The sequence below is a fragment of the Diplotaxodon limnothrissa genome, linkage group LG4 (assembly GCF_057381915.1).
Source record: "Diplotaxodon limnothrissa isolate DT_005_m linkage group LG4, D_limnothrissa_male_GT1.1, whole genome shotgun sequence".
Classification (NCBI taxonomy): Eukaryota; Metazoa; Chordata; class Actinopteri; order Cichliformes; family Cichlidae; genus Diplotaxodon; species Diplotaxodon limnothrissa.
In genome coordinates, this window is record NC_140599.1 from 19,694,188 (window position 1) to 19,719,009 (window position 24,822).

General features: G+C 38.8%; 2 protein-coding genes across 2 annotated transcripts; both read left to right on the plus strand.

The window, feature by feature from the left end:
• Positions 1-462: 462 nt before the first annotated feature.
• On the plus strand, positions 463-10,280 carry LOC146633662 (ras-related C3 botulinum toxin substrate 1-like). The gene is made up of 6 exons (XM_085351601.1): positions 463-775; positions 1,793-1,864; positions 2,385-2,502; positions 2,743-2,805; positions 8,316-8,475; positions 8,572-10,280. Exons 1-6 carry the CDS (start codon positions 741-743, stop codon positions 8,700-8,702), a joined length of 579 nt encoding a protein of 192 aa, XP_085207727.1. The 5' UTR covers positions 463-740; the 3' UTR covers positions 8,703-10,280.
• A 10,024-nt stretch (positions 10,281-20,304) lies between these two features.
• Positions 20,305-23,661, plus strand: LOC146633663 (ras-related C3 botulinum toxin substrate 1-like). Its single transcript, XM_085352402.1, has 6 exons — positions 20,305-20,339; positions 21,177-21,248; positions 21,504-21,621; positions 22,115-22,177; positions 23,264-23,423; positions 23,531-23,661. Exons 1-6 carry the CDS (start codon positions 20,305-20,307, stop codon positions 23,659-23,661), a joined length of 579 nt encoding a protein of 192 aa, XP_085208528.1.
• Positions 23,662-24,822: the final 1,161 nt, after the last annotated feature.

Genomic DNA, 24,822 nt, shown 5'->3' on the forward strand with positions numbered 1-24,822 from the left:
AATCACGACATAAGAATGATCTTTAGGGTATGGACAGATGTCTGGTATGCTTTGTACCACAGAAAAACATGAAGCTGGAGCAGAGAAACCTTTCAAATCCTCTTTTAAAGCTTAGCCTGAAAGACACAATTGAGGGCAAAAATTCCAATCGCCGTAGTCCATAGAAATTGCAGGGATCGTGTAGCTGACGTCAGTTCCTCGTTTAGTGTCATTCCATAAATAGTCCCTCCACTTTTTTTGTATTATTTGTTTTCCCACACTAAATTAAACAATAAACTTTAAATCTGTTATATTATAATACATGTCATTCAATCCTCTGAAATTCGGCTACTTCCGGTTGATTTTTAGGACGAAAGTCTGTGTGGGCGTATGGACCAGTGCACCGGATGTGCCATCTACTGGTGGTGTTGTAGACTAATTTTTTTTTTTTTTTTTTTTTTTTAACTCAGGGGTGGTGGCCGCTGTTTTGCTTCATAGCTTCCAGATCAGCCTACGAAAGCATGGGAATGTAGGAAGGGAAATTCACGAGTAAACTCGCCGTAAACTGCTCGATAAAGTTAGTGTAAGTCCCCCCTAAGTTGTTTCGCGTCCCAGGAGCTCGGTTGTAGCAGCACAGGTCGGCGGAGAAAGACGCTCGTTGGGACTTTTCACCAGCGAGCAATCCCGGACAAAGGAAAAGAGACTCTAGCTAACGTTAGCTGGCTCCCGGGCTAACTTAGCATTCCTCTAGCCGCGTAGCAATGCAGGCCATAAAGTGTGTTGTGGTCGGAGACGGGTAAGTTCACCAAACCCAGCCGGGTATTCGTTTATATTAAACACCTGTTTATTTTTCTTTACCTTTTAAAAATGTAATTGTAGCTAAAAGACTGTCATCCGAGTAGCTGACGTTAAAACCCTTTGCAACAGATTTCCGAGCGGGTAAAGTTAGCTGCTAATCTTTTACTACCTGTTAATTTTGCCGACATGGGTACTCGCATTTGACTATTATATTTTTATCTATTTATTTAGACTATAGTTTTCATACATTAGGGTTGGTGGTATGAGTAAGTATTGGTAATACAGGCTGGCCAGTGTGCAAGTGGTTGACTAATCTTTCACTCTTAGGTGAGTCAGACATCACAGGGCAGGTCGTACATCCACAGCTTAAATTCAAGTTTCGCTATTATTACTTAGGAATTTAGCTTTTGTGTGTGTCTGTGTGTCCATCATCTCGCTGCTGTATTCCAGCAAGTCACTGTTAAAGCTACAAACACAGCGCTTTTTCAGCTTCCCAAAATTTAAGGGCTTCCTCAGCAGCAGGGGATTAACACACAAGCTAAGACAGTGACATTAAGATGTGCTAACAATATGTGGGAGGTAAATGCACTCATAACCGCTTGCTCTGGGTGTGGTAGATACTGCAGCAGCAAGACCCATTCAGAGCCCGTGGCTGTGTTGAATCTCTTTATTTTGCTTTGAGTGTAAGGGGAACTGTGCAGTAGACATGAGGGTAGCATGCTGAAGGGAACCAAGAAAGTTTCATATTTGGCAAATGTGCCTCTACCACTGCTCTCATGTGCTTTATCTTGCAAAAAGAAGAACTTAGAAAATAACACAATTCCGTTTTCCCAGAGTATTACACCAGGGATTTTTTTTGTTGTAAGCAGTGCCGTTTACTGATCTTAACACCATTTGTAGAAATGAAATTGTAATGATTGTTGCTTATGTCAGTATTTGTAAGATCTGAGCCCAGTCACACTTTTTTTTTTGCCTTCTCTCAATAAATGCTAATCCAACATCTTCTCTCCTACAGAGCTGTGGGTAAGACCTGTCTGCTCATCAGCTACACCACCAATGCCTTTCCTGGAGAGTACATCCCCACAGTGTGAGTATCTGAGACTGCAGCTCAGTGAGTATTTATTTATTTATGTGAGAATAACAGTCAGTAATTGGTCTCCACCCTCCTTACACAATCAATGCATGAGCAAGCATGGCATCTTGTTTTTTAAATATAGTCTTGCAGAGGAGGTTACAATCACAGCATTTAACTGTAACTACACCAGGAATACATGTTACAGGAAGTCAAGAAGAATCCCTGCACCTAATCTGATCGTAGACCAGCTGTGGAAAGTGTTGATCTTTATCGACCTTAACTGTGGCACGAACTGGCTCTGCAGGCAGTTGACAAACAGGCTTTTGGTTCAGCCAGACTTTAAAAATGAGCAGTTGTTTTTAAGAGAGAGCAGAAATTGCAAAAGGGCACGATTAATCAGGGGATAGGTTGATCACCGCGTATTTCTTGTCCTTTTTTTTTTTTTTTTCTTTTTTTTCTTAGTAGTTATATTTCAACAATTTATATTAAGCCTGAAGGGCTTGGCTCATTTGCACTTCATCACTTCTGTCAGGTTCGACAACTACTCCGCCAATGTTATGGTGGATGGGAAGCCGGTGAACCTGGGTCTTTGGGATACAGCAGGACAAGAAGACTACGACAGACTCCGCCCACTTTCCTACCCACAGACGGTACAACAACCACAACAAAAACATAATCAGACAGTGTTGTGCTACAGTTCATGTATTATCCTCCATGCATAAACCAGAGTCTGATTTCTGAGAATGAATGAGGAAGTTAAAAGGAAAAAAAACAAAACAGAAAGAAACGCGCACACCTTTGTGAACACAGGATTCCCCTCCATCCCTTCCAGTATTCTTAACAGGAAGTGATTGTTACAGGCTCTGATTGCTTTTTCCGTGTCTTACCAGGATGTGTTTCTTATCTGCTTTTCGCTTGTGAGTCCTGCCTCGTTTGAAAACGTCCGTGCCAAGGTGAGTAATTGCTGTATGTCAGAACGAGTGAAGGCTGGAAAGGTGTCAGCTTATTTATGTTTCATCCGTCCAGTTTGTGCTCTTGTAGTCTCTAAGTTTGCTTATTTTTTGCCTGTGCTGGACAAGCCACTGTAGATAGAAAATTAATCAGTAAATTTAAATGAAAAAATGAAGGAAAAAATCTGGAAAGTAGAGATGAAATTAAGAGTTTCAGCTTAATAAAACTTTGTTCATTGTGAAACTTTTGTCCTTGCTTGGCATTATACCCTTCAAGGACATAATTGGTTATTTTTAACTCATTTAACTCATTTTGAACTGCTGGGGGGGAAAAAAAGACACAATCCCCCATGTCTAGCAGTTATTTCATTTTGACACACTGTATTAACATGGACCCAAAACCACACAACAAACATAAAGTGGAGTAGGAAAAAGTTTGATTTGTTTTGTTATTTTGTTGTGAAACCCACAAACAACACATTTCTAAAACTACAAACATACAAATTTAGCAAACAACAGCGTAACATATCACACACAAAATGCCACACAAATTATTCGTACCGCCCCCAAAAATAGCTCCTGTTCACCACAAGACGGAGGGGCACATCACAGGCATTACACTTGGAGAGTGTATCACTCCTCCTGTTGTTCAGCTGGAGATGGGGCTGAGTGATATTAGGAAAATCTAATGTCACAATATTTTTTTGGCTATATCACAATACATGATGTATGTGACAATACAGTGGAACCCCGACTTACAAAATTAATTCGTTCCTGAGGGTCTTTCGTAAACCGAAAATTTTGGTAAGTCGAAGCACCCATTGCGGGTTTTGAGTGAGGCGATGCTGAACGATAGGCTATAGGCTAATTGCTAACTAGAACAACAATACGTCGTTCAAGTGGAACAGCGAAGCGCAAGTACAGAAGCCAAGGGGTTGTCACATGATTCGGAAGGCATTGTAGGCTCAGCCAATCAGAGCCAGCGGATTTCGTTACTCGGGCGTTTTGCTGTAACACGGACAGACATATTGCCGTTCAGTGCCTTCGTAACTTGAATTTCGTGAAACGGGGTATTCGTAAGTCGGGGTTCCACTGTATGTTTAAATAACCTTCAGAAACAGATGTGCAATTTTAGGCATTATACGGTTGAAAATAACAAGTATGCTCATTCAAATCAACAATTCAATATTTTGTTTTCTTTTAATGCAAAAAAATCTGAATGAATTGAAATGTTTTATTTTAATGTTTTGGTTTTTTTTTTTTTTTTTTTTTTTTTTTTGTAAACATCAGTTGCACAGACTTTTTTCATAAATGACAATATTGCGACAGTAAGTCTTTTTGTCATCAACACTCGGCTTTTACAAACGAAAGATCATAGCTACAAAAAAGCAATAGTTAAGAAAAAATAAAACAATTAAAACTAAATAGGTGCTGTTTTGTGCTCGTAACGTATAGAAATTGTAAAATAAAAAATGTAGTCACCTCAAATTACAGAACAAATAGTGACTATGAAAACGACTGACCAAGAACAGTCACAGGTATCACAGCTGGTTTATTTAACACTTTCTTTGGTGTGTGAAGAGATGCTGACATGCCGAATTTAAAACATTTTTAGTTTTGCAGTGGATGATTTGGAATAAATTCTTGGTCCTGTTACCTTTCATGGCAATAGTTTTACAGCATGTTTTGCAAATAACTGCATTTTGTTCGACATCCTCCTTGTGAAATCCAAACCCTCGCTCGTCTGAAACTTCTGCTGTCACCATATTGTTCCCTATCTGGTAGTATATGAAGTGCAGTGTGCCTGGTAGAAATGTTTCCTGTTGGAAGAGGGGGAATTAATGATGCATTCACAGCATGTGGGAGAATAAAAACTGACACTGAATTACATGCAGACAGCTTAATTTTGCCACGGCAATCTATACTCGATGGTTACGATAAAGCAATTTTAACCATTGTATGAGGAAAAACTTTCGATAAGTCCACCCCTTAGTGGAGTTAGCGTTTACATTGCAATCTGCCTTTGGTGGCTTTTTAGCTAGCATCTGTGACATTTAGCAGTTGTTTCTGATGCACAAAACAAGAAAAGGGTGTAGACTACACAGCAACTTTCAACTCCAAATGGAAATATTTCACAAACAGCTCAAATTTGCCCGCTTCTTAGTGCCACGTGTTGTCATATATATATATATATATATATATATATATATATATAAAAAAATAAATAAAATCCTGTTTTACCATTTCTTCTTGGATCAAATGTGCCGACAGCGTTCAGGAAAAACATGCCTTACATTATTTCATTATAAGTTTGCTTTTACTCAGTCTGTCAACAGAATTTAAAAACTGCTATATAGTTTCAAGTCCACACTTTGGAAAGGCTCAGTGAGGCTGGATCTTGTTGCTTTGTTGCTTGTTGCTACCCCCCCCCCCCCCCCCCCCCCCCCCCCCCAACAAGGGTGTAGCAGTTCTTCAAAATCACAGCTGGGGCACTACCTCATGTTTTTTCCTTTGGATGAGCTGAATAACAAAAAACATTGAAAATTTTTGTGTTTTTTTAAATGATTCATTTCATATTTAGATGTTAATAATCACTGTATGTGGTGATGATTGTGCACTTTTGTTCAGATTGGCCCATTCAGTTGAGGAGGAGAAAACAGTTATTTTGCTCTGTTTCCTGTTTACCTTTTACCCAGGTTATCTTTAAATTGTTCAGCCTTTACCAGATTAGCGTGCCTTGGTTATTGGTTATTGGCATTACCCGCTTTGTGTGTGTTTCGCAGTACGGGAAGGTGGAACGCGGTGCAATGTTCTCGGTTTCAGAAGTACATCCCTATTATTCATGTGAGACACACAAGGAAAGTTTGCTACAGTTTGTCTACATCAGCTTAAAGTTAACACAGATAAACTAGAATCATTTCCTTTTGTGAGCAAATTAAACTAAATCAGTTTATTTTCTGAGAAGACCTTGATCTGAGCTTGAGCTTACCATTTAGGGTAATGTGCAAGAACTTTGTGAATATGAAGCTTTTTTTTTTCCTTTTCTTTTTTAAATTTTTGATGAAGTCAGTGCAATGGTATGTATGTCAACTAAGCATAACTGTCAATTAGAGCAGGGCGATATGACCAAAAATATTTATCACAATATACATTTGAAAATTTACGATAACGATATAACTGATGGTATAATTGACACTAGACAAAAGACTTTACAACTCCTCAACTTTATTAGTGCAAAAAAAAAAAGAAAGTCAATGTATTTTCACTTAAACAAGCAGCTTTTTTAAGTGCATTAAAGTTATATAAAAAAAATTAACCGTGCAAATGCAATTCCTTGCTGACAGTTAAACCAAAATTTCCAGTGGAAATTGGCCGACACATCCTCAGCATAATCATGTATAATATCCACAAAACTTAAAAAGAGGTTATACACAAACAATACGGTAATATTATGTTGAAGCACAGTTCGTATCACTCCGCGAGGCTCCTGCCTACGATAGCCGTAATGCTCCGACAATCCATCAAGCGGTGCGGGTTCGTAGCTTAGCAAAGTCGTACTGAAACATTTGACAGATTTTCGAGCGCCGTGTACCACATAAAATCGTTTCGAGGTCAGTAAACGCAACCAGAATTCATACATAAGGCACACGGGATTATAAGGGGCACTGTCGATTTTCAGAAAAATCGAAGGATTGATTTTAAGTGTGCCGTATTTTCCAAACAACACGGAAATAACGACGGCCCGCTAGCATGCGCTACCAAAAATAGAGCTTTGTTGTGTATCTGACGGACGAAAACCAAACCAGTTCCACACCACTGAAGTTGCAGCATTTTTACAAACCAATTCTGGTTCATCCGTTTCATTTAACGATCCACTTTCGCTCTTCTCATTCTGCGTCGCTGCCATGTGCGTATGTAAACAAAGGCACTGCGCAAGCGCGTTTTATCCATATTCATCGCGATATTTAATTTTCCTATCGTTGCCCAACATTACACTGGTATTACCGTGAACGGTATGATATAGCCCAGCCCTACTGTCAATATGTTGTGCTGTTTGTCCATCTTTAGGGTCTGTTTTTCAGCAGTGTGTTTATTGTGAGACGAAGGAGCAGATTGACGTTAATCTGTTGATTTTGATTAAAATAATTTATAAATGTTATCAGTTAACCTTTACCTTTGAGAATTTGCTCCTTGCATTAAACCACTGTATGAAAGTCAACGATCTTTGTGCTCCTTGCTGGTCTAAAAATAGTTAACGGACCAATAACATGGAGGCTGGACTACAGATACATTTGCTCAACATTGTGGATATTTTTACACAAACAAGCTGAAGCAGTGTGACAAACCTCACTATATATGCCATGAGTCATATGATTACTTTAGTGCAAAGGGAATGATAAACCACAGGAAATTACTATCTGACTCTGCAGTTCCCCTCAGCTTCACACAGCAACATTGTGTTGCTTTTCTTGCCCACAGCTTTACTGTCTTGGTTCACTTTCAATTCTCTTGCAGTATATGGTAAATGTGGATGCTGTGGGTAGCTGTAAACCCACTTTACACTGCCCGCTCCACACTAAACAACATAGACACGCTGGTTGCAACAAGCTGATGAAAATATCTGAGTATTTATGAGCTGAAGAGACAGTTTTTCAGGAGTTGGTGAAAAAAGAAAATGATACACTTAAATTAAAGAATTGGAAATAAGCATAAGTCCACATAATGAATGTACTGCTGGTGATTTTACAACCTATTTATCTCTAGGCTTGTCATGGGATTAGGCCTTACTCTAAACACATTTATCAACTTGTCACCCGTTTTACCATCTTAAGTTCGCACCAGGTCCACACTAGCCGGTTTCCATTGGGAAGGGGTCTAAGCGACCAACACATTTGCTTTAATCCAAAGTCATTTTAGCTTAGCAATGCTAACCTACTGCTTTGTCCAGAGTTTTCAGAGTGGACGGGAGCAAAGTAAACGGTTTAGAAAGCAAACATTAAGCCTCATTTGTGCTGATAAGAAGCAAGCCTTGGCTGTTTCACACTTCCTCTTGGTGACACACAGCTTGACAGTTGTGTTAATTCTGCCTTCCCCCTTAAATTGCACCTTTTGTTTTTTTGTGGTAATATGTATTTGTTTATTCAAGATGTCATAAAGTCACTCTGAGTATTCTGTCATTATCTGTAGAGTGGGCTGAGTTTAACGTCTGGACACAGGCGCAGTGACAGGGCTTAAAGTTAACTATTCAAACTCACATCATCTACAGACAGTTGGGAATCACCACTTATGCCAACGTATGTGCCTTTTAAGTGTGGGAGGAAACCCTCGTAGGCATGATGAGACCATGCAGATGCCACACAGAAAGGCCCTATATGAGTTTGGATGAGCAGAGAAAACTTTCACTTGATTAAAAATGGTAATAAGTCAGAGCTCTGATAACATAAAGTGTTAAAGATGACACTGACTGATCTGAATATTTACACCACTAACTTGTAACTCCTGTGTCTGTGCAGTGGTATCCTGAGGTGAGACACCATTGTCCCAACACTCCAATAATCCTCGTGGGCACCAAACTGGATCTGAGAGATGACAAGGATACCATGGAGAAGCTTAAGGAGAAGAAACTCTCTCCCATTACCTATCCCCAAGGACTGGCCATGGCCAAAGAGATTGGTAATGGCTTCAGTTGTCACTGATCCTTTTCTTGTAAATGGTCATGGAAGACAGATTCAAATAATAAACCAATGCCTTTCTGTTTCCTGTCTTCAGGCTCTGTAAAGTACCTGGAGTGTTCAGCCCTGACTCAGCGTGGCCTTAAAACTGTGTTCGATGAGGCCATCCGGGCCGTCCTGTGCCCTCCACCTATGAAAAAGAAGGGGAAGAAGTGCTCTCTCCTCTAAGACTTCCTTCACTGGAACAGTTACAGGGGAGCATGACCGCTAGTGGTGAGGGTGGCTAACGACACAGGAGAAACACACCAGTATACACACACACACACAGACACACAAAAACAATGTATTTCAGATTCTGTCCTTCTATATGTGTAGCTGCAACAGTTATACCAACCGTTTCCATGAAAACTCCAACATAGGGTCAGGTTTAGGGTAAAAGAGTGTGGACTATTTTAGACCCTAGTTATTTCCTAACAATGTATACTGTATAGACGAGACTGAATTTCTTGAGGCCTTCTAAAACGGATTGGATGTTTTGTAGAACGGACCGTGGAATGTCTTCAACTTTTTCTTCCACTGGTTGTCCAGTTTTTTGGTTTGTTTTTTGTTTACAGTCCTGGTAGTTTGTTTGAAGTGGAAGAAATTTTGCCAAATACACTCTGCACACATGCTGTATTTTAGCCGAAAAGAAATCCTTTGTTCTGTCGTCTCAAACCTTTAAAACACAGCTGACAGTCTGCTGCTGTTTCCCTGCTGTTCATATCAACCATTTAAAAGTCAAAAACTTCACTTTCTCTTTATGAAGGCAGTCGTCACTCCTTGCTATCAACAAACACCTTGAAGTAACAATCTGTGAAATTTAATTGCCTCCATTTTTTTATGTACCATAACCTTTTTGCCAGTAATTAAATTTTGGCCCTAACATGATTCATGTTAATTCATTCTTATGGATTGAATGAAGCCTGAAGCACAGAGAAAAAATTGAGTCTGGGGGAAAAGGTCTGCTGACACCAACAGTGCTACGAATCCCTGAAAAATCTCCAGTATTTTGTGCATTTGGCTCCAATTGGACCCGTTGTGTTTGTGGTATCTTTTTTTCTTTCCTCTTTGCAATATTCCCCCTAGAAGTGTCTCGACTGTATGGCTGCCCAGGAGTGCGAAGCTGAAAACTTGATTTTTGTATTTGGAAGAGAAATATTCAGGTGTTTTGGTGATGGGGAACAAGAGAGCCTTTAATGCTCTGTGGGCATTTATCCGAAACCTTTTTGTGGCGCACATTTGATTTATATGTTATTTTTATTTTTAGCATCACTACTGGCTAAGCAATGTCACTAAAAGAGCATTTATGCCTGCTAATAACAGTAACAAAGCTACTGTCGGTTATGGTGTAGTATACAGTGTACTCATCTTTTTGTTATAATCATGTGATTTGACTATTTTGTATCTTTCTTCACAGAAGTTAGACTCACTCACTGTATTGTTAAACTAACACTATGAATATCTTTTGTTTATTACCTCTGCAGTTAATGCTACTTTAATCTCCCCACAATCCTAGCTTTTTGTAATTAATGCTGATAGCATGTACATGTATCATATACTGAAAACTAAGATTAGAATTTGCTACAGTTATATTTTTTGCCTATTTACAAAATGTATTTGAACTACTAGATCAGGGGTTAAGTACATGTTGCTCATCGGTATTGTATTCAGACTCCAAGCTGTGCTTTAATTCAAGCCAATGTTGTGACTCTTTAGTTTTATGGACAAAAGCTATTGTCACTTTTTGAAAAAGCCAATAAATTCCTGTAAAACAGACTCTGCTCTGCTCGTTTTCCTTTGATCCGAAACAAAAGGGATCCAAGTGCAGTTTACTCAATGGAAGATTATTGCCATACTCAACTGGCAAAATACTTCAGTTAAAACAGCCCAACAGTCCAGCATGTTTAATGTTATATTAAAAAAAGTTCTTTAGGGTTTCTATTGGTCTTTAAATATTTGCCTTTGGATATTTGCTTATTTTCATTCCAGTCCTTTCACCAGACCATTTTTACAGGACATTTTAGTAGATACTGGGATACTTGAGATTTTTAAATCTCAATTAAAATGTTGATGTGGTGTCTTTTAATGGATTAAATCACTTTTAATGCCTGGCCAGGGCACTTTGTTGACTGCCTGTCTAGAAATTACAATAGTCGCAAACAGAGTCACCATTCGTGAAGGTTTGATTGTATTACGGTAGATTGCTTTAGTTTTAGGTAGCTGTACGTATTAAGCTGTTAGTTCCTTTAAACTGAGTTAAAATTCATCTTGTTTCTAACAGATAACAACAAATCTTTTAATATAAATAAATAAATATGAATGCAAGTAAATAAAGAAATAACTAATTAATGTTGTAGTTACTGTGTTGTATTTTAGATCTTTCATTTGAAAAAGTTTCCCATTGGGAAAGTTTAGTTTTTAATTATTTGTGTTTATTAAATGATAAAAGATATTAAAAAAAAATTATATAAAGTTGTAAATGTAGAGTACAGATGAGCAAAGCCAGAAAACCCTATTAATAGACCACCTGTATCAAAAGAATAATGACCAAAAATTACTTGGTTAAAACCAGGCAACAAGCAAACTGGCAAGGGATGCATGAGAAGGAAGCTCTGACTAGAGTAAACAAATACAAGACGCAAACATCAGGTCATAAAGTAAGAAATTAGCTATTTTGAACATTAATAAAACCTTCACAGTCATACCGATTAAATTCAGCAACAACTGATGTAATTACTTTGCTTGGATGAGCCTGAATCTTTTGATTATTTGACAAAAATGCCACCCATTAAGTTTATGTTGCGTGTGTAAAAACTCACATGGATTCAAACCGATTAAACCACAATATTGTTTTACTGCATCAATAAACGTATTCGAATTTTAGAGTAAATTACCAAGAAAAAGCCCGAGAGATCTTTCAAATCCTATTTTGCCTGACGCGAAAGTCCAAAGAAATGAATAGGAATGCACAAATTACGTCATTTCCTCATTCAGCGTGTTATTTCTTTTAAAGAACCAAGATAAACATGTATTACATTATAATACATTGTTTCAGCTGCATATATGGTTTGTTTTTAGGATGTTTCACATGCCCAGAGTTTGTCTGGGCGTCTGGCCCCAGGGCACCGGATGCACCATCTGCTGGTGGTGCAGGCTAACTTCATTTTTATTTTGTTTTATTTTTTTTATTTTCCCTTAGGAGTGGTGACAGCTGTTTTGCTTCATAGCTTCCAGAACAACCCACGAAGGCGTGGGAATGTAGGGAGGGATCTTCTGAATAACATCGGGTTAAACTGCTAAATAAAGTGATCCAGTTAAAGTTAAGAAATTATCCCGAATCGCGAGTCGGAATTTTAATCTGGAATTCTCCTTCAAGTCGGACTCCCCACTCGGAAAGTCGGAAAAGCAAAAAATTTGAACTGGTTTGGAGGGTTGGGTTGACAGAGGGAGATACAGAAGAGGTGCAGAGCGACGGCGACCCCTAAAGGGAAAGAAGAAAAAGAAAGTCGGACGCTTCCCAACAATCCCGGCTTCAGAATCCACACCAGTGTTTTTAAGTGTTTTTGTTTTGTTCTTTTGTCGTCTAAGAAGTTGCCGTGAAGTTCGGTATATACGAGTACCGATTGATCCAGATACTCTGAGAAAGAACAGCACGAAGTCTTTATCCTGCAACTTTTAAATTGTTTTTTCATTTTATTTGTGGAAGTAACAGGTTCTGTTACATAAATACAATAAATTATACATACGCAATAAATAAATAAATACGCAATAAATTATAAAGCGATTTTAATGCTTTTTTTTTAAACTACTCCTATTTTTTCAGCGATGCGTTTGGAAATTATTTTATCTTTTTCTTTCTCTGCTCTATTTTGAATTAAAAAGTGTTTTTAAAAGCCTGCGGGTAATTGCATTCTTTTTAATTGCGTTTCAGAGCTTCTCATAGTTTTTGGAATTGGGGTTGTATTTGATGATATTGATAAAAACCCAATCAAAACAATAATTCCTGCAGTTCCTTACATTGTGACACAAAGCTTTCACTCTATTCCCATGAAAGCTGACACTAACTCTAACCAGCACAGGTAACTATAGTTAAGATATATCTTCTCATACTGTATAACTTTTCATTTAATCAAATGTTTTTATTTAAAGTAATCTAAAATGAAAAATCATGGAGATTCTGGGGAAAAGTAAAAAGTCCAGTGAGGACGTCAAAAAAAATGCAAAATTATGAATGTGGAAAGGTAATTTTTTTGCAGAATTGGTCCAGTGCATCATCATCATCATTATTATTATTATTCTTGTAGGTATCTGTTGAAATTATTCTTTTATAAAGAAAACTACTGTAATTACAGTTCACAACTGGTAGTATTACACATATTACTATGTAATTTGAGTGGACTTTTCCTGTTTTTAGTTATTTATTTTATCAAGCCATATACAGTTCTCTGAGGTGCCATTAACTGGAATAGTGGATTTGTTCAATCATCTCTAAAAGTAATAAATTTGAGAGTATTATACATATGATAATGTAATATGAGTGAACTTTGCTTTTTTTAATTTTTTTAATTTTTTCTAAAACTGTACAGATATGAGGTAAGACTCGCCACATGTAGAGTCATGGTAAACCAATGACTGTACAGTACTCTAGAGTCATTGGGGTAAACCTGAATAGCAGTCCAGTGAAACTAATACATCACCAGAACTATTCAATTCAATTCCATATATATAGATCCAATCCACACCAACTGTTGTCTCAACGTGTAAGACCCTAGAATATAAATTACAAATGTTTAATTAGAATTATTGATTATGGAAAATTATATAACATTATAACAAATTATATGCAACACTACAATGTTTCTAAATGTGCAATATTATGGAAGCAATACAATAATACTGTATATAAATGGATTAGATGGAGTATTTACGGACTTTTATTTTTGTGTTGTTTTATTTTAGTTATATGACACTTAACTGTGAGCTGGGAGACGTGAATGAAAATTTACTGAAATATTTCTTCAATGTCGCAATATTAAATATCCTGTTAAAACAGCTTTATAATTTGTCATGTATGTCTAATACGTTATTATAATAACTTGTATTACTTATTAATCACAAGGTAAAGGTTTATTTTTGCAAATAAAATGAAAACTGATTCAAAGCTACAGGATAAAGACGTCTTTCAGTGGGTTTCTGGATTTCTGGACGGCACCAGTACCGTAATATTAAGAATAGAGGAGCAGGAAAATTCAAGGTGCGTCTGGCTTGACCTCGACTTGATGAGTGCTGATCGCTCCGACCATCCGGTTAAAAGGAAAGCAGCATGATGAGCATCGATCTGGGATTAGCTGGCTCTCGGGCTACCGTTAAATGCGTTGTCGTACGTTTATTTAATCGGTATTAGTTCATGTTTTAAACCTGATTTTTACCTTTAAATATAACATTAGCTAAAGGTTTGGTGTTTTCATGATATCATAATTTCAAACTTGATAGGGGGGAGGCTACAATTTTGGATGCTATATCTTTTATTTATTTTATTTTATTTTTATTTTTTGGAACAAAAAAAATAATAAATATGCTAAACAATTTCTGATCCACCATTTTTATTTTCAGCATCCCAGCCTCTGATTTTTAGCACTGCATCTCCAAACAGTGTGCTCAAACGTTAAATCCACAAACTGACTTTCACTTTCAAAAGTGCTTCACTCAGTACTGAAAGGGAAAGCGATAGACGACAGTGCTGGGAACACCTGATCCCGTTCCATCTCAGCTTTCATGAAGCCACTAAGCAGCGCTGTTTCAGGGGAAAAACTACAGTTTAACTTAATAAAGGAGGAGAAGCATCAGCAGAAAAATAATCAAAGCAGGAAGTTTTCTTGAGAATATAGAGGAATATTTATTTATTTATTAGTTTTTAAATCGACAGCATTTTATGCTGTTGTGGTTTTTACATTATTTTCTAGGTTGTCTCATGTAGTAACACTTTGTAGACACAAACACAGCAACGTGTAGTACTATGTCTGATGGATTCCTTTGTTTTGGTGATGGTGTTTTCAGAATGGAAAATTCTATTATGACACATTGTATGTTAGATTAAGATATTTTTAAATGTACAATATTATGTAGAATACTATGAAAGCAATTTCGCACTACTTTTTGCTGGTATATCACATAAAATCCCTTTCATTTTGTCATTGTAACATGGCAAATTGTGGAAAAGTTCAGGGTGTACAAATACTGTTTCAAGGCATTGCACATTCCAAATGATTAGATCGATCAGGGATTTAGAAAAGTAACACAACTGGTACTGACCTGACCCCAGCCATGCAAAAGGTGCAGTCTCCTCAGTTCATACCTATGATTGGTTTTTTTTTTTCCTTTCCCCAATAAATGCTAATCCAGCCTCTTCTCCCTTACAGAGGAGTGGGTAAGACCTGTCTGCTCACCAGCTACACCACCAATGCCTTTCCGGGAGAGGAAATCCCCTCGGTGTGAGTATCCAAAAGTGCAGTGCAGTGAACATTTATTTATTTATGCAAAAATAGCAGTCAGTAATCAATCATCCTCTTCACTTCATGATCAAGCTGGGATCATGTTGCAGAATCATATAATGTGAGAGCTTGGCTTGTGGAAGAGGCAACAATCACAGCAGTTCACTCTAACTATCCATCCATCCACTTCTGTTTATCCTTATTAGGGCTGGAGCCAATCCCAGCTGTCATAGGTCAAGAGGTGGGGTACATCCTGGACAGGTCGAGAGTGTAACTAGCCAAGAAAAATATGTGTTACAGAAAGTTATGAGGAAACTCCACCTAATCTGATTCTGTTCCAGCTGTGGAAAGTGCATCCTCATTACTGTAACTGTGGGATGATACACAGGCTTTTGGTTCAGTTAGATTTAAAAAATGAGTGAATATTTCTTTAGAGAGAGCAGAAGCCGCTAAAGGGCAAAATAAATAAGAGGAAAGGTTGATTTCCATTTAGGTTCTGTGTCTCTTTTGTTTTTTAAATTTTAGTAGAGGTAATGTTTTAACAGTTTATATTAAACTAAGTTTAGCTCATTCACACTTCATCACTTCTGTCAGGTTCGACCACTACTCTTCCAATGTTATGGTGGATGGGAACCCAGTGACCCTGGCTCTCTGGGATACGGCAGGACAAGCAGACTATGACAAACTTCGCCCACTTTCTTACTCACAGACGGTACAAAAAAAAGATCACATACAAAAAAAAGATCACAATGCTGTGTTAAAGTTCACTTACAGTAAAACTGGTCTGTATTTATATAGCGCTTTACTAGTCCCTAAGGACCCCAAAGCGCTTTACATATCCAGTCATCCACCTATTCACACACACATTCACACACTGGTGATGCCAAGCTACATTGTAGCCACAGCCACCCTGACAGAGGCGAGGCTGCCAGACACTGGCGCCACCGGGCCCTCTGACCACCACCAGTAGGCAACAGGTGAAGTGTCTTGCCCAAGGACACAACGACCGAGACTGTCCAAGCCGGGGCTCGAACCGTACTTGAGCCTTGCCTCATTTCTTTAGAGAAATGTTTCTTTTTTTGTAGTTTGGCTATATCTTAAGCCATTTAACACTGACTCGTGAATCATTCAGGAATAAAAAAAGGCACCTAACTCAAGGGATGATCCATCGGCCATTCACCAATGCCTCATCAGAAATTACCTCAGTTAAAGGGCGATTGTCAAGAAACCTTTCCTGACAGAACATTATTAAAGCAGTGTGGGATCCCCTTGATGGGGAATATAAGAAAAGACAGCCAGTATCCAAAGACGTATGCTGTACAGTCATTCCACTTTGGAAAATAACAGTTCCAAGAAATACTAAAAGCCCCAAATTACCATGACAGTCATGTTCATAATCAGAGTATGTAAACTCCACAAGTGTATGCATGCACATTTAAATAAATTGCTGCACCAATTTTTTTGCAAAATACAAAGAGATTAGGTTCTGACTGCTTTGTTTCTTTGTCTTACCAGGACATTTTTCTTATCTGCTTTTCGCTTGTGTGTTGTACCTCGTATGAAAACGTCCGTCATAAGGTGAGCAGTGGCTGTATTATGGAAAGATTTTTTTATGGGGTTAGCTTGTTTAGGTTTTACTAGTCCAGCTCTCAGTGTCAGTACCATGATGTTTACTCATTTTATGCCTGTTCTGTAGATGGAAACCTGATAAATAATAGAAAAATACAGTAATATTGCCTGAAGGATCCTGACATGTTAAAGAGTGGAAATTTTGGAAATGTCACATAATGGGTGAAGCGTCTGCAGATATGGACACTGTACCTGTCTGTTGTAGTGAAGAGAGCTGAGCATGAAAGCAAAGCTGCTGATTTACTATTCTGTGTCCCTGCCTTCACCTATCGTCACAAGCTTGCGTAGTGACTGAAAGAATGAGATTTCAGATTTTAGCAGCAGAAATGAGCTTTCTTTGAAGGCTAGCCTCACCCTTAGAGATAGTGTGCAGAGTTTAGTCGTTTGGGAGTGACTCAGAGTAAAGCTGCCACTCCTCTACATCAAAAGGAGTCAACTGAGGTAGTTAAGGCAACCTGACTAAGATGCCTCCAGGGTGCCTCGTGGACAAAGTCTTCCAGGGATGTACTTCCTTGGAGTAGATCCAGGACACACTGAAGAGATTGCATTTCTTGGCCGGCTTGAAAATGCCTAGGTGTTCCCCACAGATAAGCCTGAGGAGGTAGCTTTGGGGTGGGAGGTCTGGACAAGTGACAGAAAATATATGGAAGGAACTTTATCTAACTTGGAGGCAACCATTCAAATCCACACCAAGAGTCTACAGGGAGTGCAGAATTATTAGGCAAGTTGTATTTTTGAGGAATAATTTTATTATTGAACAACAACCATGTTCTCAATGAACCCAAAAAACTCATTAATATCAAAGCTGAATGTTTTGGAAGTAGTTTTTAGTTTGTTTTTAGTTTTAGCTATTTTAGGGGGATATCTGTGTGTGCAGGTGACTATTACTGTGCATAATTATTAGGCAACTTAACAAAAAACAAATATATACCCATTTCAATTATTTATTTTTACCAGTGAAACCAATATAACATCTCCACATTCACAAATATACATTTCTGACATTCAAAAACAAAACAAAAACAAATCAGCGACCAATATAGCCACCTTTCTTTGCAAGGACACTCAAAAGCCTGCCATCCATGGATTCTGTCAGTGTTTTGATCTGTTCACCATCAACATTGCGTGCAGCAGCAACCACAGCCTCCCAGACACTGTTCAGAGAGGTGTACTGTTGTCCCTCCTTGTAAATCTCACATTTGATGATGGACCACAGGTTCTCAATGGGGTTCAGATCAGGTGAACAAGGAGGCCATGTCATTAGTTTTTGTTCTTTTATACCCTTTCTTGCCAGCCACGCTGTGGAGTACTTGGACGCGTGTGATGGAGCATTGTCCTGCATGAAAATCATGTTTTTCTTGAAGGATGCAGACTTCTTCCTGTACCACTGCTTGAAGAAGGTGTCTTCCAGAAACTGGCAGTAGGACTGGGAGTTGAGCTTGACTCCATCCTCAACCCGAAAAGGCCCCACAAGCTCATCTTTGATGATACCAGCCCAAACCAGTACTCCACCTCCACCTTGCTGGCGTCTGAGTCGGACTGGAGCTCTCTGCCCTTTACCAATCCAGCCACGGGCCCATCCATCTGGCCCATCAAGACTCACTCTCATTTCATCAGTCCATAAAACCTTAGAAAAACCAGTCTTGAGATATTTCTTGGCCCAGTCTTGACGTTTCAGCTTGTGTGTCTTGTTCAGTGGTGGTCGTCTTTCAGCCTTTCTTACCTTGGCCATGTCTCTGAGTATTGCACACCTTGTGCTTTTGGGCACTCCAGTGATGTTGCAGCTCTGAAATATGGCCAAACTGGTGGCAAGTGGCATCTTGGCAGCTGCACGCTTGACTTTTCTCAGTTCATGGGCAGTTATTTTGCACCTTGGTTTTTCCACACGCTTCTTGCGACCCTGTTGACTATTTTGAATGAAACGCTTGATTGTTCGATGATCACGCTTCAGAAGCTTTGCAATTTTGAGACTGCTGCATCCCTCTGCAAGATATCTCACTATTTTTGACTTTTCTGAGCCTGTCAAGTCCTTCTTTTGACCCATTTTGCTAAAGGAAAGGACGTTGCCTAATAATTATGCACACCTGATATAGGGTGTTGATGTCATTAGACCACACCCCTTCTCATTACAGAGATGCACATCACCTAATATGCTTAATTGGTAGTAGGCTTTGGAGCCTATACAGCTTGGAGTAAGACAACATGCATGAAGAGGATGATGTGGACAAAATACTCATTTGCCTAATAATTCTGCACTCCCTGTATATGCAAAAGAAAGTATATGATACAATGTAGTTTGTTGAGATTTTATTTAATAAAGGTACACACTTTTTTAAGTTGGAACTGACCAAAGAATCGTTTGTATTCTTCTGAAAATTTTTTGAAAGTTTTGACTATATGTGTGTGTGTATTTCAAGCTTTTACAAGTAAAAAAACTTCAAAACCTTTGCTCTGTCATCTCAAAGGTTTAACACACACCTGACCGCCTGCTGCTGTTCATTCAGCTCCACCATATTTAGCACCTAACAAACTTCAGTTTGTCTTTATGAAGGCAGTCGTGTCACCTTGCTGTCAACAAAGAGCTTGAAGTAACCATCTGTGAAGTTTTGTTGCCTCCACTTTTCATGTGCCATAACCTGTTTACACAGAAGTTAGACTGACTCACTTTGTTAATCTGACACCAGGAATATCCGTTTTCAATTACCTCACTTAAAAAAAAAGCCAATAAAATCTTGTATGAGCATATGACTGTAAGTGTGGAGTTAATCTTTTAGGTGCACTTTTCCTTCATGTTCTTCATTACATAAAGTTAAAATAATAATAACTACATCACGGTTGAGGACGAAAGCCCGAAAGGTTCATTAAGAGACTTGCCTTATCGGAGGAATAATAACACTGTTACACAGTTGAAACAAAAACAATACAAGCGCGGCAAATTTTTTAAACCTCAGAAGCGGTTGCTGCTGCTACTTCCGGAGCAGCCCGTGAAATATGGGAATATATCCAGGAAGTTTATGAGTCAACTCGCATTAAAAGTTATGACGTTATCTGGAGCTCCTCCAAAAGGGAGTTTCAACTGGAATTCTCTTTAAATTCGGATTTTCCACTTGGAAAGTCCGAGAAGTCAAAGGATGCTGAATATGGAGCTGTCTGGCAGGAGGAAAAGAGGAAGACCACAGAGAAGATCCGTAGATGTAGCGAAGCAGGACATGCAGACGGTTGGGGTGACAGGAGAGGATGCAAGGTGTGGGGACAGATGGAGACCTTTAAAGGAAACAGACGAAGGAAGAAAGTGGGAGAAGTCCCACCAATCCCGACTTGTGACTCGAGGTGACAACAGTGCGTGCAAACAGTATATAACAAAACTGTAATACTTGAAGTCTCTAGTACCACCTGATGTGTACTTATGATCGAGCGGGCTCTATCCAGGAATATGTTACAACAGCAACAACAACGAAAAACATGCTTTGCTTTGTCGTAGCTCCTGATAGGCGGAGGCCTCCACCATGGTGCAAAAAAAAAACCTGTTTTCCGAGCACTGGAACGCGGACGACATTCCCAGCGCAGCACCAGCATCCAACTTTCAAGGTTAAAGCAAGGCAGCATGATGAGAATGAGCTGTTGTTGGCTGGCTCCCGGGCTAACAGCATTTCTCCAGCTGCTACAGCACAATGCAACCCATTAAGTGTGTTGTCGTTGGAGACGGGTGAGTTCATTTCATATAAGTAGTTAATATCGATATTTTACAGGTGGTTAGCGATGCTGCAATTTCAAACTCGATGCTGACACATTAAAGGCAATTAATCACCACGGAATGTCGCATAAAATGAGATGAATATAAGGCAAACCCGTGTGAAGTGGTGAAGTCGGGAGCCGAAGTTTTTTGCTTTTTAATGTCCGTTAGTTACTTCAGCATCTAACTAGCCCTACAGAAGACGAGAGAGCATAAAGGGAGTAATATTTTTCTTATTTAGCAGATCATTTCAAATGCAACGTTTCTATCAGCTCAGCAAACATCAGCAAACACACAAACTTTTTATGTGCAGTTTGACTCAAAGTGTGTTGCTAGTTAAAGGTCCAGCTGTTGTATTTCACAGGAAGAAAAGAAAGAGCTAACTTCACTCAGCGAAAGATTAGAAAGACATACATCGATAATATCGATACCTACTCTGTTATTGGTATTGGACTGATACTAGCGCAATAGGATCAATACTTTTCTTTCCTCTAAGTTCAGTGTGGAACCCACTGAATTGTGGTTAATTATTTGTTTTATTTATTTATTTATTTATTTTATTTAACTAATTATTGTGGAAATAATTAGTTAACACATAATCCTAACTAACTACATGATCATTGATCAGTGGCCATTCACAGAGTGTTTATAAGCTTGGGGAAAACGTATAAAAGACTGAAGAAGTCACTTGGATGAGTGACGAAACGTTTCTCCCGCTGAAAACGCTACGTCCAGATGAACAGTAACAACTTTTGGTGAGTTTTTTGCCTTCTTTCAATAAATGCTAATCCAGCCTCTTCTTCATTCCAGAGCAGTGGGTAAGACCTGTCTGCTCATCGGCTACACCACCAATGCCTTTCCCGGAGAGGAAATCCCCTCTGTGTAAGTCAGTAATTGGTTTTTCATCCTCCTGCACAATCCTTACACAATCATGCTTGGCATCGCTTGACATCGTGTGAATTTTTTATATTAAAATTAGCCTTGCAGAGGATTTTAGAATCATAGGAGTGGAATAATGAAACAATAAATCAATCGATTTCCCTTGTTCTCCTGTTTTTTTATTTTAGTAGAGGTAATGTTTTACCAGTTTATATTAAGCCTGAAGGTTTAGCTTCTACGCACTTCATTTTCTATCAGGTTCGACAACTACTCCACCAATGTTATGGTGGATGGGAAGTCAGTGAACCTGGGCCTTTGGGATACAGCAGGACAAGAAGACTACGACAGACTCCGCCCCCTTTCCTACCCAGAGACGGTACAACAACCACAACAAAAACATGATTACGTTCTGATTGTCAGCAATCACTCAATGTTGTGCTATAGTTCACTTACATTATTGTGCAAAAGTCTCCCCTCATTTCCTGATATCTCACTTCTAAGTCTTCTTGAGCAATAGTTCTACAGTGTTTATTTACTTATTTAATTAACCCATTTAAAAATCATGTATAAAAACGAACTTAAGCTGAGGGATGAACCACTGTTATGTCGACAGATTTTTAATTGTGTTTTCCAGCACTTTGTTACTATAAACCTGTTGCAAAAACATTATTTATTCCCATTTCTTTAGTTGAATTGACTAAAAATCTCAAACGTAACAATTTAACAGACATTTAAAAAAGTATTTCTGCACAAACAAGGTGATTTCCAAAGAGCTATTAGCTAAAGATTTGGCATAAAACTCAAAAACCCTTCTTAACAGGAAGTGGTTGTTACAGGCAGTGATTACTTCGGTATTTCTGTCTTACCAGAATGTGTTTCTCATCTGCTTTTCACTCGTGATGCCTGCCTCGTATGAAAACGTTCGTCATAAGGTGAGTAGTCGACATCATGTTGTTCATTCATTTCATGCCTGTGCTGCCAAACAGGCACAAGCAATTGTAGATGGAAAACTAATCAATAAGCTCATTGGGAAAATGCAGCTACAGTTCCTGAAAGATCCTAATATGATGGAAAGTAAAGTTGTAACTAACAGGAAGTTGTGTAGGTAATTATAGTACAGATTCCAACTTGTCATAAAATGAAAGGAACACAGGAAAGTGGAGACAGCTGACAAATGTTTATCTTAAGATAAACTTAAGCAAATTCTTATGCTTAAGAATTTGTCATCAAATTCTTACCCAATGTGTGAGGGTGTGTTGGGAGATCTGGCAGAGGACCTGGTCTACATATTATTTAGCTTGATATTAGACACATTTGTCAGTGTGTCACACTTGTTTCCCACTTAAGTTTAACACCATGTGCGGTATAACCACTTTCCATTGGAAAGGGTGTAAGAGACCAACACCAAACAAGACCAAGTTTTGTTTGTTTTCTATAAATTTTGAACTTGAAGATGTCAAACTTTGCCTATTCTTTGAATTATTGTAGCGTAGTAATGAACCAAATAGATAAATATTTACCCCCCCCAAAAAAGGACTTCCACTAGGTTTACAAGAAACCGTCAATTAGTCACAATCCAAACAGCAGACAGAAAAGTCACTCATATCACCAAGTGGGCAAATGTCACTGGCTGATGGCACAAGTCACACCCCTACTCTAGGTGTGTTTGGCTGCGCAGAGGTTTCCCCCTTATAGCCAAGAGTTTTACTGGATCAGGATTTGGGGCAAAATGGTGCATTGTTTATTTGCAGTTCCATCAAAAAGTGTTTACTGAATTACATTTTCAGAGATAGTTTTGAGAGATCTTTACAGAAGTTATAAGATAACAAAGACTGGAAATATTGGAAAATCTGGTTATTCTAGTTTTTGTGCACAGCTGGGATTCTTGGTTTGCATCTTTAGCAGGCTTCTCATGCAAATGGCAATTAGTTGCAGCACTGATAAAATAAAGTGTTCAAGATAACACTGAACGATCTAAAACATTATATCCCTAAATTGTAAATGTTATCTCTGTGTAGTGGTGCCATGAGGTGAGACACCATTGTCCCAACACTCCCATAATCCTCGTAGGCACCAAACTGGACCTGAGAGATGACAAGGACACCCTGGAGAAGCTGAAGAAGAATAAAATCTCTCCAATTACTTATTCTCAAGGAGTGGCCCTGTCCAAAGAGATTGGTAATGGCTTCAGTTATCTCTGATACTTTTTTAAATGGTTAATTATAATTCATGGAAGACAGCAGATTCCAGTAATAAACCAGCTGCCTTCTTTTTCCCGTCCTTAGGTTCTGTCCAGTACCTGGAGTGCTCAGCCCTGACGCAACGTGGCGTTAAAACTGTGTTTGATGAAGTCGTTCGGGCTGTCCTGTGCCCTTCACCCATCAAAAAGAAGGCAAATAAATGCTCTGTCCTCTAAGACTTCCTTCACTGGAACTGTTACAGGGGAACGTGACTGCTACTGGTGAGGGTGGCTGAAGAAATACAAGAAAAACACCAGTACACATGCACAAAAACAATGTATTTCTGTCCTTCCATAACAGTTTCCATGTTTCCATGTAACAGTTATACCAATACACTGTCACTAATACTTGGTTGCTTGATGGGAACACTTGTTGGCTGCCCCACCCCACAAGTTACTCAGCTACCCAGTACTCACCCCTAGACCGTGGTTGCCCTTCTAGTTATTTATATTAGATAGCTATTATTCAAAAAGTTATTTGAATTCATCTTTATTATGTCTTCCTCTTTACTTGTACAGTCAGTCTGAGCACTTCACTGTACGATATACTTCTATAACTGTGTATGTGACAAATAAAATTGAAACATTCTTGAAGACCTGGAATTTAAATGTGCTTACCTGGAAAGTGTGCTTGTGTTGATGAAACATCATTTTCACTACTAGCCATAGAATATCTCCATTTCTCATGCACTGCAGCAAGCTTGTGTCTGCTTGAGGCAGCTTAGTCACGTGACAACAACAAAACAGCAGAGCAGGGAGGAGGATGAGGAGTGATGTGTGCGTGTGTGTGTGTGTGTGTGTGTGTGTGTGTGTGTGTGTGTGAGGGCGAGATGAGTATGTCTGCACTGGCATGGTTACTGTTTGATGAAACAGCAGCAAAATGTTGAATTTAGAGTAGAAAAACACATTTAAGTTTCAATCCTGTCACACTATCGACCCGTCCACTCATATTGGCTTTTTTAAATATCTCAGATGTGGTGGCTGCTGTTGTGCTTCATAATTTATGAGTAAGCTCATGTTAAATGCTAGATAATATTATCTCAAGTTATAGTTATGAAGATATCTGGAGCTCCGAGTTGGAATTTCAACAGGAATTTCCCCCTTAAGTCAGATTTGCTACTCGGAAAGTCCAAGAAGTCAAAGGATGTCAAATATGGAGCTGTCTGGCAGGAAAAAAGAGAAAGACTACAGAGAAGATCCACGGATGTAGTGAAGGAGGAAGTGGAGAGGATTGGGGTGACAGGTGAGGATGGCAGCTCCTGCAGCGCAATGCAGAGCATTAAAAGTGTTGCTGTCTGAGGCGGGTGAGTTCACTTAATGTTAGTTTGTTTCACGCCT

Bases quoted from the DNA above. Each gene is read 5' to 3' on its own strand.
- LOC146633662 (XM_085351601.1), top strand. From the start codon at position 741: ATGCAGGCCATAAAGTGTGTTGTGGTCGGAGACGG. The intron at 1,865-2,384 runs GTGAGTATCTGA...CACTTCTGTCAG, and splicing joins GGAGAGTACATCCCCACAGT to GTTCGACAACTACTCCGCCA. The intron at 2,806-8,315 runs GTGAGTAATTGC...GTGTCTGTGCAG, and splicing joins TTGAAAACGTCCGTGCCAAG to TGGTATCCTGAGGTGAGACA.
- LOC146633663 (XM_085352402.1), top strand. From the start codon at position 20,305: ATGCAACCCATTAAGTGTGTTGTCGTTGGAGACGG. The intron at 20,340-21,176 runs GTGAGTTCATTT...TCTTCATTCCAG, and splicing joins TGTGTTGTCGTTGGAGACGG to AGCAGTGGGTAAGACCTGTC. The intron at 21,249-21,503 runs GTAAGTCAGTAA...ATTTTCTATCAG, and splicing joins GGAGAGGAAATCCCCTCTGT to GTTCGACAACTACTCCACCA.